Here is an 18,610-nt window from a genome sequence, read left to right as displayed (position 1 = left end):
GCCTTGTGAATTTCCACTAGCAAAATTAATATTTCAAAATTGTGTAAAACAGTAACGGGTATCTTATAGTCGCGGCACTCGACTATAGCGTTTCCTCTTGTTTTTTATAAATTTGACGATGGTCAATTACTAATCGCCAATATTTTTTCGATTTCCTGGCTTTTAATTAAAATGTTATCTTTATTTTAAGTTAACTCGATTTTTCGGACGACTTTCGGATCATGCTGGTAGTACTATTGTTTTGTTACCAGAGCTGTAATTTCTTGGAACATATATAGGATAATTTAGATTGTCTGGTCTTATTATGAGTAGATCTTTTGAAGGTGTGAAATGTAGCTGACAATTATATTTTTTAATAAAATCTATTCCTAAAATTCCATCACACGGTATAGGAAAAGTTGATTCGACATGAGGAAGTTGTGTGGAATTATATATGTAGTAGTTTATATTTCTAAAGATGTCACTCCCTTAGATTGAATTAATCCTTTATTGATTCCCTGAGTATTTATTTTGTTCTCAGTGTTTATATAATATTGTATTATTGAAAGTGTCAGAATCGTCTTTTAACAAAGATATATCTGCACCAGTATCTATCAAAAATATTAATTTATTGCCTGTTGCTACGTTTGTAAATGTTACGAATATATTTACACTAAGATTAATCGAATGAACCTTTTCACTGTTTATTGCTGTGTACCTAAGGGCTGTTGTGCGTTTTCCGAAGCATTCTGTGCAATTTTCACATTATTATTATTGCCATTATTATTTTTGTGGCCCCTGTTTGAGTATCCACGTCCTCGATTTTTACCTCTGTATTGGCCCGTTCCATTATTATTATAATTGGAACTGTTACAGTTGTTGTAATTATTATTACGACCACGAAAGTTTCCTCTGAAATTTCCACGTCCGCGGTTTCCACCACGATGTGGATAATTATTATAATAAAGGACAGTATTTGGTTGTCAAGTTTCTTCGTGCAACTATTTACGAAGTTGCATATGGCATCATTTATTGTGTTGAAGATGCCAGCCTGCATGATAAGTTTTACCATATCAATTGCGCAATTGGTTGTCATTGCCTTAACTGCAGACTGTGTAGAATAACTTCTGGCTAACGCAAGGGGTAGACCGTCCGTTATGTACGCACTTTCTAGAGCTTTTGTAATCTGGTCAACCTCTGATGTATATTGGTTAGCAGATTTGTTGCGTTGCTGTAGATTCATCAGCTTAGCTAATAATACTATTACAGTTTCGCCTGTGACATTGCTTTTTAGTCCGGAAATGACTTCTGATATAGCTGTTTCATTTCCGACTTGGTTTCTGGCGACACCTTTTAGCTTTATTTTTATTATCGAAATAGCTAATTGTTCGTGTTCGTGTTTGATTTTATAATTTTCAATACATCAAGAAAACTTGCTAAGTTTTCTGCCTTACCATCAAATACTGCTATAAGCTTATTTGCAGTGTTAATAAAATCGATATTTGACTGTGCCATTGTAATAAATTTTTCTTCAACTATGCTCGAGCTAGTGTCTGAATCTGCAAATTGTCCAATTCAGATATTAATATAGCTGGGATAGTGAGATTATTTATTTCTTCCTCTTCCAAATCCTGTTGGTCAATATTAATATCTTCTTTTGATTCTGGTTCTTCAGCCGATTCAAATAATACTTCTTTTGATTCTGGTTTCTCACCAGTTTCAATTAATACTGAAGTATTAAGAATATTGAGTATTGGTATATCGAGCTTGAACTTTTCTCTAATAATTGTTAAATTTGATCTTAGTCTGACCAAAAACATTGATACTTTGAGACCAATGATCTTGATTAAACTTATATCTGTGTTCATATATTAGTATTTGTGCGTCATTAAAGCATTTAACTAATATTTCTGCATGTTTCCTAACGTGGTTTCCTATATCTGTCTATTTTGGGTTAGTGACCTTTATGATTTGTCAAATGTTAATGTTTGATAATTCCTTTGTTAATTCATTCCATCCCATTATATTATGGATATGAATTATTTCTTAGATATCATCATAATAATTGCTCTAGCTAAGATTGGATGTTCATTTATTTGTTGTTAATACTATTCCTTTTTGGGCTGCAGTGCAGTGAAACAATGGTGAGGCTTGACAGTTAAATGTGTCTCTATAAAGAATTTCTAACTTGTTTAAAGTAACAGGGTTTGTAGATACTAACTGCTGAACTCTTCTACTGAAGTATGGGCCCCTTTCATATGTTTTTCTTATGGCTCTTTGTGTATCCATACTTGAATATACATACATACATACATATAAATTGTTTAATATTTTCTTTATTTTCATTTCATTAAAATAAAAAAAAATAAAATCGCAGAATCGCTGAAGCTAGAAATAACTATAGTCATATATGATATTTTTAAACACTCAAATTCTTCACTATTTAAGTGTTCCAACTTATTACATTCTCTTTATTCATTGTTAATATCTAAGTTAACGGATTTGTCTTTCGTGGAAAGCGGAATATGGCATTATGATGGGGTCTTAACCTTGTTAATGTTATCGTACATGAATTCGTGTAAGGAGGAATTTGGCATTATGATGTTATCGTACACCGTATGTATTGGAACCTAGGCTGATAGTTTCGTTTTCGTAATTTAATATAGCTTTTAGATATGGTCTTTAGATTGAAAATTTTTTTAAATAACTTTTCTGTTCAGTCGGCCAAACTACAGTTTGTTTTACTGTTAGCTTTTATTTAATTATACCTGCCTTCTAATAGTATAATCTATTACGTTTTTTTTTATTCCTTCAAATTTGCGAAATTTTTATTTACTATATTAATGGAGGATCCCATGTCCTTAATAGATTTTATTTAGAAATGTTAAGTTTACATTGGGATGACTTCTTATGCCTCTGAGGCTATTTGATGAATATTTACATCCATTATACTCTGATGACAGCGGCTTTCTCTTTGTCTTTTTCTGGTGCACTTGAGGAAATATAATATTTGCCATATTAGATGTTAATGGTTGGAAAGGGATTTTATTGCCTACCCTAATTTAGGTTGATACTAAATGTTTGAGAATTTCCTTGCTGAACCGGATGATTTGTTCTGTATTGATTTTGATTTTGTGAACTTTGACGAGTTGAGGAATAATATGCAATGTAAATTCCAAATATGAAATAATATTTTTTAATATTTCCCTGATTTTTATTTTCTCAATCTTAATGATATTTTTAAGGCGGGGATATTTTTCCTCAGGAATTAAATCTTAGTTATGTATATCTTTTCTGGCTAGTCTATATTCGGTCGGGATGTTTCCCATCGATAGTCTGATTCCAGTTCTAACTTTTCATATACAGTCGGCACATAATTTATTCATACACCAATGAGTTGCAAGTTTATTCCTTAATATCCAAAGTACAGGTCAAAAAAGAATCACGGATTACCGTTGGTTTCAGAAATAGAAGTCAAGAATGAGAATTGTACGAATAATTTGTGTGCGTAAAAATATGACTTTTTTGTGTTATTAAGGAAATTATCTAGTATTTAAGCTTAAACTTGTTAATTTTATGTTTAAATTATATGATCGAAATGTATATCTTTAATTTGAGATATTACATTTAAATTTCCGTTACGTATTTCTCGAGATATTACGGAATAAATTATGTGCCGACTGTATGTTTTTCCAACCATGTATTTTGTAATTTTTCTATGAACTTCCCTATATTTCCATAATATTCCGTGCCACCTGTAATAACCCAAGAGTTACCCAAGCCCACAATAAATATATGTATGATATTTGTTTTCTTTTTATTTTGACACTTTACACTTTATTTACGGACCGGCGATAGGAATCAATCGTTGACGTCGGCGCTGACTACCGCACCACCCAAGTGTGATGATAGTTTCGTAGGGTCTATGATCCTTGAATGAGGTCGAAAGTTGGTCGCTCATTGTCGCTTATTTGCTCCCGCAGCATGTACTACAAGTCTCCTGATGGGTCCGATGCAGATGGGTAAACGCACCTGCCAGCAAGTGAATCCAATTCAATTCCTCTCACATTATGTTCTAGGTAGGATTCTTTTCCGAAGTCCTCAGGCTTCATTGAGCTGTGTTTTCCCATATCATCTGCAAGACGTTTTGACTTCCCCGTACATTTTATACGTCGAGCTGGTATTGTTGAAGTTCTAGTGCCCAACGCGCAGACATATTTTCATAAGCAGAGTGGTTTTCGTTAGCGTCTACGAGACGCCTGCTAGCGAATGTGATGACCTGCCCTTCCCCTTGTATGGCTTGTGTTAACACGGCTCCCAGACCTATAGGGCTGGGATCCGTCTTTAACTCAAACCGTTTAGCTTCTCCAATGTGTTTTGTTGATCTTCTTTCCACGTAGTTCTTTGCTGGTTCTTGGGGGACTAAGTCGACACACTGCCGATATCTTCTTCGGATCCGTGGGGCAAAGGTATCCAGTATCAATATATATTTTTCATATCATAGCTGCTACAAGATGATGGAATGCTCAGCGATATGCGAGACTCCATCAGTCCTTCAAACTTGGCCAATTTCTCAGCAAAAAATTTGCTTTAGACAGCTTTATGGATGCTTTTTGGTTTCCTTGATAATAGCTAATGTTTCACCGACAAGCAATAGAGTTTCTGGTAAAACTGGGGTGCCTCCGCATTTAGGATCTGCTAGTATTAGCTTCTGGAACAAAAGTTGATAATCCTGGTTTTCCGTTTCGAGTGTCCCATGTCAGTATTCTGCCTTACCGCGCATGGCTGTAATCATATCGTGCTGGCCGAGGATTATCCCTAGCAACCTCGCGGTTAACGTCCAAGTTACTCCTATGGCACATTCTCGTAGATCCCCGTCATTTCCTGAGCGGGAACCATCATTAGTCGAATGGCATGTATTTCATCTATTCACTGAAAGTACTTGGATGGCAGAAAAAAGTCGAAAAAGGCTTGCTTAAATTTACTCACGGGAGGTCCTGATGGCTTTTGAAAATGGAAACCCGACTTCTCATCTCTTCGATTTTTTTCGTTGTGTCCCCGAGAATTTCGCAAGAATAGCTGCCAGTTCTATTTTCCACAGGTAAGATATCAAGCATAGCGACTGGACTTTATTTTTTTCCTTCTAGTAAACTTTATACGGATTATTGGGCCAAGCAGGCAAATCAAAGACGAATGAGCAGCGGCGGGTTGATCAGCAGTTTCCAGTTGGTTTTGATTATCTCGGTTTTGCATGGGCTTTACTGTTACTTTGTAACGTATGAGGTTTGAAGAACTGCTGTGCTCGAAGCTTTTCTATTTAAGCTCTTGCATTCTGCAGTAATACAAATTTTTGAAATTTAACTACCCCGATTTATTTATTTTAAAGCAATTAAGAACTCTTAGTTTAGTTTAGACGACATCTCATTCCGTTTTGGATGGAGTCTGGAGCTGACTGCTCCCTCAGTTTCGGGACGGCTGACGAAATTGGAGGATGCCTCCTGATCTAGATTATCTTTCAAAAACTGGACCCTGCACAATGGCAAAGTGGGAACACTCTCTTGCAGGAAACAGTGCCGACAGCCTGCCAACTTGGGGATCTATGGCTCGGTTTTTGAAACAAAGGTGCCGTACCCTTGAGACTGTGAATATGGCCTTAGCTCCACATCTGCCAGCGGATCAAGTGAGCCGACGTAGTCCACTTAATAATAGTTCGTGGATGCTCCTTACTCCACCGCCTGCTCCGTGTGCCCTGTGCGGTATCCTGTTCGAGCTTCCACTGAGCGCTACGTGTGGATTTGCTGATTGGAGCCAGCCTGTTTTTTGATCTGCTCTCTCCAACAAGTTTTGACTTTAAAATTACGATTCAGAGCCTGCGTGAGGAGCTGTTATTCAAGGATCATTTCCACTCACAGGAGATAAATAAGTCGCGCCGTATCCGCCAGACAGGTAACAGCGTAATCGATGGACGCCTCAGCTTCGAGTAGGATGCCAAGTTGAAGCAGTCGCTATAGGAGCCGCGCTCCCAGTATGACGAGCAGATGCGAATTATCGAGTCGCTATACGATGATAAAGTCCGTCGTCTATAAGGGGCTACTGCACGCACATCCAACTCTACGCACAAGTCCATTGAAGAGTTGCGCTCGACTCGTGTTCGTATTGACAGTCTAAATGCCAAGACTCACTATTTTGAGCTCGTGCGTGAATTGGAGCAGAAACTAGATAACACTCGCAAGCGTCACCACCAAGAGGTGGCTTAGCTCGAGAAGAAGCCTATCAATACCAGGACCTCGTGGACATCAAGGTCCCTCTCTCGCTGTCTACGGCAAGCACTACTATGTGTCAGCCAGTGCCAAAGGCAATGTGGAGTACAAGGAGATCGATCCCAAGGGCAAGTTCGTGAAGCATAAGGGAACAATAAGGACAACGATGGTGGCCATTGGATGCTGGCAGCTGCAGCGTTTTGCTCAACGAGGGCGCTCTTTTGACCACCTACAAGTTCCATCGGTCTGTAAAAACTGATCTGTGTTGCTGCACTAAAGACAGCTGTTAGAACGACAAGGCGGCAAGGTGTCTAGGCTGCTCTTCAAGGTCTTTGTTGAAGGGCCAGACTTCAACGGGGGCAGGGAGTTGGGCCAAGCAGCCAAGGCAAAGACTGATGAGCAGCGGCGGGTTTTTCAGCAGTTTCTGGTTTGTTTGATTATCTCAGTTTCGAATGCGCTTTACTGTTACTTTGTAGCGCAAGCGCTTTTGGGAACTTTGTATTACTGCTGTAGCTTGAAGCTTTTCTAGTTAAGCGGTACTTCTTGCATTCTGCGTGGTTTTGTTGCGGAGTTAATTTGGTTATGATTTGAACTCGTAATAAAAATTTGGAAATTAAACTGCCCCGATTTATTTATTCTAACGCAATTACAAATTCTTAGTTGCTAAACACGGATTATGCGGACAAAGACCAAAGTTTTTTCAAATGCGGTTATCGGTAGCGTGAAAAAAGAATACAAATGTTAATTTATCTTTAAGATATCCGTTATTGTTTTACACAATTTTAAAATATTAATTTGCCACTGGAAATTTACAAAGCGCCATCTATTGTTAGAGAAAGCTGTTGAGTAACTAAAAGTGGCGTGTGAGGCCTTCTAATTTAAATTTCTTCATAAATAGCGAAATAATGTTCCGATTTACAAAATCTTTGGCAAATCGATAGATATTAACAGAAATAAGTTATACAAGGTCAAACGAAGGCATTCCTAATAATATTATAGACGCCACAGTTTTCCGCGGTTTGTGGGCGTTAGAGTGGGCGTTGCCGGATGAAAACTCGTGACAAGTTGCAGTGGTATTTTTAAAATGCGTTTTCTAAAGCCAATCAACTTCGCTATTGATACTGATCAAGAATATATAAACTTTATAGGGTGGGAAACGCTTCCTTCCTCCTTTTTCAACGAATCAAGTATACCCTTTAACTATACGAGTAACGGGTATAAAAATCTAAGTCTGGGATCCACTAAGCTGGATTAAATGGGATAATTCTCCCTGTACATAATGCAAATAGAAATGCTATGTTATTCATTGCATTTCCTACAATATGGGCTTAACTGAGGCGAAGTCAATCGTATCACATACACTCATATGTATGTAATATATAAACTCATAGGCCGAGGTCTGAAAAGGCCAATTCAATCTTATAATAAAAAATTGGATTTTGATTCCAAAAAAGCCGCAACGATTGTTCTTGATTTATTTTTTGTTCCAAAAAAACTTGTACAACTTATATACATATACCCACTCTACGTTGGGACATACCACGATTACACTTTCTAGCTCTCCCAAAACTTTTAAGACCGGTTCTCGTTTTTACCATTCCTTGTTTTAGTTATTGTTTTGTGTAGGGTTGTTGATAGTATATCAATATATCTATATAATTTTCTAAAAATTATATATCGGGATATATTATTATATATCGGGATATTTTGTTTGCCCAAATATCGGAATTCCGATATTTTTGATATTTTTGGATATTTTTTGATATTTTTGACTTCGTTACTCTGAATTCCAAAGAGACATCGAGTGCTTCATGGGAATGCAATCCACTTGAAGTGTGGACATCCCATAGAGCGACTATGACTGGCCTCTAAAAGCTGGCCATGAAGTAGGTAATTACCTCAGATAGTTCGGTGCCTTTAGAGCGGCTGGCGTCCGCCATCAAATGTGTTGTATGGGACGCAAGAAGAAGAGTGACGAACGCACACAAAGGGTGTTCTTAAAATCCCTTGAAACTGAATACTGGTCATATGGTAGCATATGAATATAAAATAATAATACTATTAAAGAAAAAAAAAACTTAACTTCTTTTTTATTGTGGGAAATTTTTTTTATTTCACAAAAAAAAAAATTAATTATGTCATTTGATTTAAATATGATTGAATGTATTTTATGTATTATCATTTTCTTTTTTGATAAGAAAATTTTAAATTTTTAGATCTTGGTTTAAGCCTTCTTGAGTATCCCAATAAAGAATGGTCGCTCAAGGTAAGGTAGTCTGGCGGAATCGGTTATATATAACCGATTATATTTCCGTTTTGAGTTATCGTACCTTAAGGACCACTAACAACGAAGGTAGTTCCTTCCACCGTATTACTTAACGACGTCTAACTGGCGCCCTACACCCGGTCACCTACGAAGGCGCTGCATCCCGGAGAGCACTCCGATGACCAAACATCTGCGCCTCCATAAATCTGCGCCTGGCCAGGAGACCACGTTTGACTCAAGCCCCGCCGGCCTCGTCACATAATCCGCCGGCCTGGTTACATATTCCGCCGGCCTGGTTACATAACCCGCCGGCCATTTCAAGGCGCCACCGAACGGTACTCCTCAGTCGATCGGGAAGAGGCCGTTCACCGGACGTAGACCCCAGCACCATGGTGACCCCCATTATATCATAACCTAATTGGCACCCAACTGTAAACAAATTCCATAATCACAAGGAATTTTGGAGTAAAATTTTGTTTAAAGTGAAAAAAAACTATTTGAATATTATTTCTTATTAAAATTAATACTTTTGCAGATACTTTTATATTTTATTTTTAGTTTGCTAAGATAATGTTATTCGAATTAGATTATTCGGCCTTTCAGTGAATGTGAAGTGTCAACCACCTAGGTTAGTCTTGATGAGCGTCCGGGGCCCATATAGAGAAGTGAAACGGTAATTTGAAAGTGAAAGTGAAGAAGATGGGACGAAGGTAGCGCAAGTAAGTCCGACATGCAGAACAGTTTAAGCTTTGTCTTCGACATAGGCAGATAAATCGAAGTAACGAGCGCTGCTGGCTCTAAGACAATGCTTATATTTCTTTAGTATACCAATTAAGAGCGGTCGCTCAAGGAAAGTTACTCTGGCGGAAGCCGTTATTTTTCCGAAAGATTTTATTTTAATGACATTAAATACAACAAGCTTAGAGCACTCCCAGCTCTATTGAACGGAGTTTGGTCTTCGATGTTTAACATTGTTCGGTGTTAACCTTGTTGTCTTGGGAGGGGTTGAAGTATTAACATCTGGAACGGTGGCTGTGGGTGTTTTTTTGGTGGGTTTTCTTCTTTAAGAACCTTGCAGTATAGCAGGGGAAAAATCTATTCTCAGTGCATCGATTCTTTTCGATCGCTTAGAAAAACACATCGATTAAATCGTTATTATATTTTTTTTAATCATGGATCTCAATGAAAATCTTCTAAACTATTAGTAAACAAAACTACATTTGTATGAATTAAATAAAAAAAGAATTAAATAAGAAAATACAAATATCAGATGAATTTTAATAACATAAGAACGAAATATAAGTATTAAATTTCAATCTCTAGCATTGCAAAACAAGTACTAAACACTGAATGAGAGAATATATACCTGAAATTCTATAAAAAATATTAAATTTTTCTCCCATAATAAAAATATGTTAAATCGAGAGATAAATTCACAATTTCAATTAAATTAGTCTTAGGGCACGTTTTGTTTCTCTCTTATTCACAGTAGTGGAATTTTTCTTAAAAATGGATTTGATACATCGATTGTTTTAAAACCGGATCTATGCATCGACCGAAAAAGATGAATCGATGTCGACATCGATTTTTTCTCAACTCTAGTTGTATACCAATTATATAAAGTATGGAGACTTAATATTTAGTGATTTCTTCATTAATTTATTTATAATTTGGTATGCCTAAATTGTAAAAAAAATTGGTAAATATAGCAAAAAGAATACTTTATCGTTAAATTAAAAAAATAAGTCCAGAAGGAACGAGGTCGTCAAAAAATTTTTGTTGTGATACAAATATGTACAGTTAGTCAATAAAGTATTCGTTGTGATGGTACTGCATGATCAAGTGGATTTATTTTCTTAATGAAAGAGTAAAAAATGGTTTACTTAAGTTTTTGTTTTAAATTAATCATTATTTTTTAAATATAACAAGAAATTTTAAAAAAAACGAGGTCCATTGCTGCGTTTTTCATAGAAAAACAAAAAAAAAAGCTAAGACATCTCTCGAGATGTATGTTCATATGTATACCCATTTTGAAATTTAAAACCATTAAAAAACTGCAATATTCTCTGACGCACCCTAGCAACAAATACTTTATTGACTAACTGTATGTATGGCTGCTAAATATTCTCTTTATAGTAATATACTGGGTATGTAGATACATATGTATGTCTGTATATTTTGAACTTAAACGAAAAGAAAATGGTTAAAAGTAACTTTAAAAACTAAATTAAAAATGGTATAGTAAAGCTTATTACCTTTTCATAGGTATGTACATATGTATATATTAGGACTTTATTTAAAATTAAAAGAGAAAACCAATGAAAAACGCGCAATTTGTCGTTACTTCAATATTTATTTTATTCATAGTAGTTACCTAGAAATAACTACTTTTTCTAGAAAACAAACATATCCATCCCATCATTTAAGTGTTTTAACATATTTTGAAATTTTTTCGGGATATTTGGGTTAATTCAGTCCTAATAACGGGTGATTTTTTAAGAGTTAAATTTTTCGTTCTCGAGGCACTAGTTGGTAATGGCATCTAAACGTCATAAGTCTAATTCTTGCTCTTCAACAATTCGTTCTGTTGTTACCAAATTTTGCACTAAAATTACCTTGTTGGATATTAAACAATTGACTAAGTTGAACTGGGTTGAGCCCCACAGGCCAGACAGCTTGTGAAACAATAGACATGTTGAAATATAAATTTGTTGAGAAGCTTATGTCACGAAATGGCCCTGTAATTTGGCCACCCAGATCATTTAACGCCCCTTGAGAATATTTTGTGGGGTTATGTTAGGGTTTAGTCTATGTAGACAAGCAGAACAAGTTTAACGCCTTACATGATAAGGCGAAAAAGTGACGCCAAATTGGACTTAGAATTTACATGAAACTATTTAAAAAATGTAAATGGCAAAGGCCAATTTATGTATATATACCAATAAAAATTCTGATTCCATGATGCTATATATCTATATCTATGAAAAGGTAATTAAATAAGCTTTTTATTTTAAATATATAAGAAGCCGATTATTAAAGTTATCCACTGTAAAAACCATATATACATACATATGTATATATGTCACATACTTCTAGCTTCTTCAGACACATGTATTCGTATATGTATAGAACCTGTAAATGTGATACCAATTCAGATAACTGAAAAGTTGTGCTTTTCTCTAGGCACAACAATGTTTTCTCGGTTGAATTTGCTGAGGTCTACACGTCACTACGTTGTACGGGCTAGATGTGTAACATCAAGTTTTAAGTCCCTATCAACATTTGTAAAGACATCTGCTGCTAAAGCTAAGAAACCCAAATTATTACATAGGCAGGTTATTGCGCCGCATGTAAGTTATAAACGTAATAGCAGGTATACCGAGGGAAATGTATATCATGGTTTTCGGTGCGAACGTGTTGAGCATGTTTCTGAATTTGATCTTACATCCTATACGCTACGTCATGAAGGAACTGGAACGGAGTTTTGGCATATCGACCGAAATGACGCAAATAACGTATTTTCTATAAATTTTCGAACAACTCCTTTCGATTCTACTGGACTTTCTCATATTTTGGAGCACTTATCGTTATGCGGTTCAAAAAAGTATCCTGTCCGGGATCCATTCTTTAAGATGATTAACCGCTCGGTAGCAACGTTTATGAATGCGATGACAGGTCCGGACTATACTATATACCCTTTTTCCACTATGAATGAGATAGATTTTAGGAATTTGCAGCGAATTTACTTGGATGCTGTCTTCAGGTAAGCTCAAAATTAAAGACCTCGATTGGTATATATTTATACTTTTTTACGTAGGCCAAATCTTACCTATTTGGATTTTCTTCAAGAGGGATGGAGGCTAGAAAACAAAGATATACATGATCAAAGCTCACAGCTTGTTATAAAAGGAGTAGTTTATAATGAAATGAAGGGTGTCTTTTCTGAAAATGCAGAAGCTTTCAGTCAAAAACTTCTCAATAATTTATTTCCTGGCCACACGTATGGCCATGTGTCTGGAGGAAATCCTTTGGATATACCTAAATTAAATCACACTGATTTGATTGAGTTCCACAAAAAATATTATCACCCAAGTAACTCTCGGATATATTCCTACGGAACATTTGATCCAACTAAAACTCTTGAACTTCTCGATAAGGAGTACTTATCAGAAGAATGTTGGATTGACATCTCATACAGTCGAATACCTCAGCAAAAGCGATGGACACAGCCCCGTAATGTACACATCTCTGGTAGGCTAGATAATATGGGCGCCGTAATTGACAGGCAAAACCAAATCGCTATTGCTCTGTTGATGTGTGATGCGACCAACATACAAGAGAATTTTGAACTACACGTTCTGTCTGAGGTACTACTTCGTGGACCAAACTCGGCATTCTACAAGAGTCTTATTGAACCAAATTTTTCCGGGGGTTACAACCAAAGTACGGGATATTCATCGGGTACTAAGGATACAACTTTTGCAGTGGGACTACAAGACGTTCGAGTTGAAGACTTTTCTAAATTCATCGACATTTTTGCTAAAACAGTTTCTAACGCTATGAAGGAAGGGCTGGATTCGCAGCATGTTGAAAGTGTTTTGCACAACCGTGAGTTGTCACTAAAACACCAAAGTCCCCATTTTGGAAATACCTTGTTGTTCAATTCCACGGCCTTGTGGAATCATGAAGGCGACGTAGTGAGTAACCTCCGCGTGTCAGATATGATATCACGTCTGCGAGAAAGCCTAAGCGAAGACAATAGGCATTTCCAAAACAAAATAGAGAAATATTTCATCAATAACACTCATAGACTTATATTAACTATGTCGCCTGATGAGTTATACGAGGACAACTTTAAAAAGGCTGAATTAGAGTTGCTAGAGCACAAAGTAAAAGACTTCAATAAAGAAAAGTTACAAAAAATATTTGAGAATGGGTTAACCTTGGATGCATTTCAAAAGGCTAAATCAAATATCGAAATTTTACCGTGTCTTACAATGAGTGATGTGAGAGAGCCACCCAAATGGCCAAAGTTGTTTATTCAAAATATTCATAATATAAAGACCCAGATTTGCACAGTTTCAACAAATGATATTACATATTTAAAGTGTTTGTTCAATATATCAGATTTAAATGATGAAGAAATACAGCTTTTGCCGTTGTTTTGCAATGTTGTGAGTGCTATGGGTACTGCGAAGTATAATTATCGGGAGTTCGATAAGCTCGTTCTTTCAAAAACCGGTGGTATCGATTTGGAGTTGAATTTGATTGAAGATGTGAAGGATGCAGCTAGTTACAAACTCAGCGTAATGATGACCACCCATGCACTAGATAAAAATGTTCCAGAGATGTTTTGCTTATGCCAAGAGTTATTTCAAAATTTTAAATTTGACAATTTTGTTCATCTTAAGATGCTTATTGAAAACTATATATCCAATACGTCTGTAGGAGTGGTAAATTCTGGTCATTTATATGCTATGTTAGGAGCGACTGCATTAGTTAGTAACGCTGGGAAATTAAAGTCCCAATTATCCGGTGTAGATCATATAGCATTCATGAAAAATTACGTACAACTATCTAAAATTCCGGAAATTGCTCATAAATTAACATTAATTGGACCAAAGGTGTTTAACAAGTCTAATATGCAGGGGTCCATTAACAGTTCAAAGTATTTTCTGCCATCGGCTTTGGATTGTTACAAAACTTTCGTAGAAACATTTCCAACATTTGAAAAAACAAAGATACGTAATAATATTAATTTTACCGAACCTAGCTGTCAACATTACTCAATGAATATTCCAGTCAACTTCTGCGCAAAATCTTTTTTCACAGTTCCATATCTGCATAAAGACCACCCAATACTTCGAATTTTGGCCAAATTAGTAACAGCCAAATATCTTCTACCGGTGGTTCGCGAGCAAAATGGAGCTTATGGATCTGGTGCAACGATTAGTTCTAGTGGAATTTTTAGCTTTTATAGCTATCGGGACCCGCATTCAACTAAAACGCTTGAAGTGTTTGAGAAAACTTATGACTGGCTACGATCCGAAAAAAATTTAATTGATCAACAATCTTTATTTGAAGCAAAGCTTGGAGTGCTGCAACAATTAGACTCGCCTATAGCACCTGGAAATATTGGCATTGATTATTTTCTATATGAAATATCTCCTGCGTATTCTGAGAAATATCGCTCTCAAATACTGTCTATAACTATTGATGACCTGCAAGACACTATTGAAAAATACTTTAAAAGTCCGGCAAAGCATTATGGAAAATGCATTTTGGGCCCAGTCCATTCAAATTTGGACTTGGAAACTAGTGAAAAGTGGAAAATTATTAATTGACTTGAATTATTTTTTAATGAGTATGTTCCCTAATAATAAATATTATAGTTGAATCAATATTGCGTTTTATTACAATAAACATTAAACTCACATGTAGTCCGACGATTTTGTAGAACTCCTAGCTACAATATAACTATTTTCTATTACATATTACCTATTAGTTTATAAAATAAAGAAATTTCATTTTTAAAGCGTCTAATACTCGTGGAACTATTTTCAATTTCATCCTCCGTGTATGATTGTTAATTTCATAAATTGAATATTATGGGCCAATATTATGATCAGTATCAAAAATAGAGTTGACTTAGCTTAGGAACTATAAGAGATACAAAGTTGAGATTAAGCATGAAGATTCTTGAGGTCCATAAGCAGCGCAAGTTTATTTCAGCATCCTGACGCGCCCACTTTAACGTTTCTCTTTCAAAGCAAACGGTCGCTTTTTTGGCTTTTGCATAATCTCGAGCTTTTTACAATCTTTGTATTTATTCTCGAACACCACGATTTTGCTCTGATAACGTTATCTACTTCAAGATGAATGTAAGCATATAAGCAAAATTGAAAATATGGAAAATTGATATGCAAGCCATACGGCAACACTATTAGATTAAAGTTGGCAGCTCTGATCTGCCATTAGGTGGTTGGCAGCTCAAGTCCTTAAAAGCTGAGGGAGTACATGTGGCAGTGCTCTAGGAATAAAACTGGCAGCCCTTTTTTAAACAGTTAAATTTGAATTTTTTTAAAGGTTTAATTGTAAAGTTTGTGTCATCTATTCACAACAAACGTGTATAACGATCCCTTAATTTTAGTTGATGACATATGCTTGGCAAAAGCTAACAAGGCACTGGTGCAACTGGTAAAGCCAGTTCTAATCCGACCAGCAAATGATCTGTACGATTGTGATGTGCAACGAGAAACAAACTTCGATTCTGTCGAAGTCAAGACATGCGTTGATATATATCTTCCGCAGTTGGTTCCAGAACAAAGCACTGCGTATGACATAATTATGAGTGCAATCACAGAACAATGCGGTGGACTGTTTTTCATAGATGCGCCCGGTGGTGCTGGTAAGCCTTTTCCTTTATTGCTCATGTTGCCAATCATACGATCCCAAATAATATAGCACTAGTCATCGACTATCTCTCTTCGAGTGCGGAAGTCGTTGTCTTCTTAATTGTCAGTGGTTTTTGCAATTTCGCTACTTCCCCTTTCGCTTATTTTTTCGCTTCCCTTCTTTCTATCGCGCACGTGTGTTTTTGCATATTTTTTCTCAAGTGCACAGCAATAATCTTTATTATGGCCCCTGGGCCACCCAATCTTGGGGATAACCACTTTGCCAGCCTTAGTGTTGGCCTCAAAGCAAAAAAAAAAAACCTATCAAAGGTTAACTCCCGTCTACAAATTCACGAAAATTGTTGACGGCAAACCCAAACCTTCTGGAAAAATATTAGTTACTTTTGACTCCTACAAAATACCAAGAAAGCTTGACGTCTCTTGGCACACCGTAAAGGTTAGGGAATATTTTCCTAATCCTATGAGGTGCAAGTCTTGTCAACTATTGGGACACACAATGAAACACTGCAAGAACACTGCAACTTGCGTTTCTTGTAACCTCTCCCCTCATCTTCCAGTGCCCTGCACTCGCATTTTTTGTGCAAACTGTAGCGCCGATATCCAGCCTCCTCTCCAAGATGCCCAAAATATCAATTCCAGAGAGAACTTCTCTGCATAAAAACAAGCAAGAAATGCAGCTTCCGTGAAGCCCGCAATATTTTACAACAAATAAACAATAACAACGCATCGACTACCTTCGCTTCTGTCGCCAGCGCAGCAAGCCCTACGTCCACAACCGACCGAACCCAAAATACGATACCTACGAAAACAACAACAAACACATTAACTCCGAAGCCCGATAGTGTAACCAACACGACCTCTCCCACGAACATGCCAATCTCATCTCTTTTAAATTCATACAAATCTTTTCTCTCCACTGCACCCGACACACAAGACCCAAGCTCTTTAATCAGCCCAATCGATCGCTCGCGGTCGAATATTATTAAAGCTCTTATTGAAGAAGCAAACAAAATCAAAGTACCAGAATCCCCAACTAACTCTAACGCCTTAAATATATCATCCAACTCAGATTCATCAATGGAAACATTGGATTCATAGTCCATTCTTTCTCATAGCATTTCCAATATCCAACAGAAATCTTATTGATTTATTTTAATATATGCCAATTAAAATATTACGGCTTTTGATTGTTACAAAACATTCGTAAACAACATTTGAAAAAACAAAGATATGTAATAATATTAATTTTACTGAACCTGGTTGTCGACATTACTCGATGAATATTCCAGTCAACTTCTGCGCAAAATCTTTTTTCACAGTTGCATATCTGCAAAAAGACAACCCATACTTCGAATTTTGGCCAAATTAGTAACAGCCAAATATCTTCTACCGGTGGTTCGCGAGCAAAATGGAGCTTATGGATCTGGTGCAACGATTAGTTCTAGTGGAATTTTTAGCTTTTATAGCTATCGGGACCCGCATTCAACTAAAACGCTTGAAGTGTTTGAGAAAACTTATGACTGGCTACGATCCGAAAAAAATTTAATTGATCAACAATCTTTATTTGAAGCAAAGCTTGGAGTGCTGCAACAATTAGACTCGCCTATAGCACCTGGAAATATTGGCATTGATTATTTTCTATATGAAATATCTCCTGCGTATTCTGAGAAATATCGCTCTCAAATACTGTCTATAACTATTTATGACCTGCAAGACACTATTGAAAAATACTTAAAAAGAGCGGCAAAGCATTATGGAAAATGCATTTTGGGCACAGACAATTCAAATTTGGACTTGGAAACTAGTGAAAAGTGAAAATTATTAATTGACTTGAATTATTTTTTAATGAGTATGTTCCCTAATAATAAATATTATAGTTGAATCAATATTGCGTTTTATTACAATAAACATTAAACTCACATGTAGTCCGACGATTTTGTAGAACTCCTAGCTACAATATAACTATTTTCTATTACATATTACCTATTAGTTTATAAAATAAAGAAATTTCATTTTTAAAGCGTCTAATACTCGTGGAACTATTTTCAATTTCATCCTCTGTGTATGATTGTTAATTTCAATATGGATATGGTTTTCCGTTTGTTGAATATTATGGGTCAATATTATGATCAGTATCAAAAATAGAGTTGACTTAGCTTAGGAACTATAAGAGATACAAAGTTGAGATTAAGCATGAAGATTCTTGAGGTCCATAAGCAGCGCAAGTTTATTTCAGCATCCTGACGCGCCCACTTTAACGTTTCTCTTTCAAAGCAAACGGTCGCTTTTTTGGCTTTTGCGTAATCTCGAGCTTTTTACAATCTTTGTATTTATTCTCGAACACCACGATTTTGCTCTGATAACGTTATCTACTTCAATATGAATGTAAGCATATAAGCAAAATTGAAAATATGGAAAATTGATATGCAAGCCATACGGCAACACTATTAGATTAAAGTTGGCAGCTCTGATCAGCCATTAGGTAGTTGGCAGCTCAAGTCAAAAAAAATGTTCCAGAGATGTTTTGCTTGTGCCAAGAGTTATTTCAAAATTTTAGATTTGACAATTTTGTTCATCTTAAGATGCTTATTGAAAACTATATATCCAATACGTCTGTAGGAGTGGTAAATTCTGGTCATTTATATGCTATGTTAGGAGCGACTGCATTAGTTAGTAACACAGGGAAATTA

General features: G+C 36.1%; 1 protein-coding gene across 2 annotated transcripts; it reads left to right on the top strand.

The window, feature by feature from the left end:
• The first annotated feature begins 10,078 nt into the window (after nt 1-10,078).
• Nucleotides 10,079-17,948, top strand: LOC108113659 (presequence protease, mitochondrial). Of its 2 annotated transcripts, none has more exons than XM_017224331.2 (3): nt 10,079-10,204; nt 11,689-12,268; nt 12,323-17,948. In XM_017224331.2, exons 2-3 carry the CDS (start codon nt 11,697-11,699, stop codon nt 14,847-14,849), a joined length of 3,099 nt encoding a protein of 1,032 aa, XP_017079820.2. In that variant the 5' UTR covers nt 10,079-10,204; nt 11,689-11,696; the 3' UTR covers nt 14,850-17,948. The 2 variants fall into 2 exon arrangements, with proteins under 2 accessions (XP_017079820.2, XP_017079821.2); XM_017224332.2 differs by having other exon boundaries at nt 10,083-10,178.
• The last annotated feature ends 662 nt before the right edge of the window (nt 17,949-18,610 follow it).

Source organism: Drosophila eugracilis, unplaced genomic scaffold (assembly GCF_018153835.1).
Source record: "Drosophila eugracilis isolate 14026-0451.02 unplaced genomic scaffold, ASM1815383v1 contig_1725, whole genome shotgun sequence".
In the NCBI taxonomy this organism is placed as follows: Eukaryota; Metazoa; Arthropoda; class Insecta; order Diptera; family Drosophilidae; genus Drosophila; species Drosophila eugracilis.
Note: the sequence above shows the minus strand (reverse complement) of the source record. Positions and strands in the feature narration are given on the sequence as shown.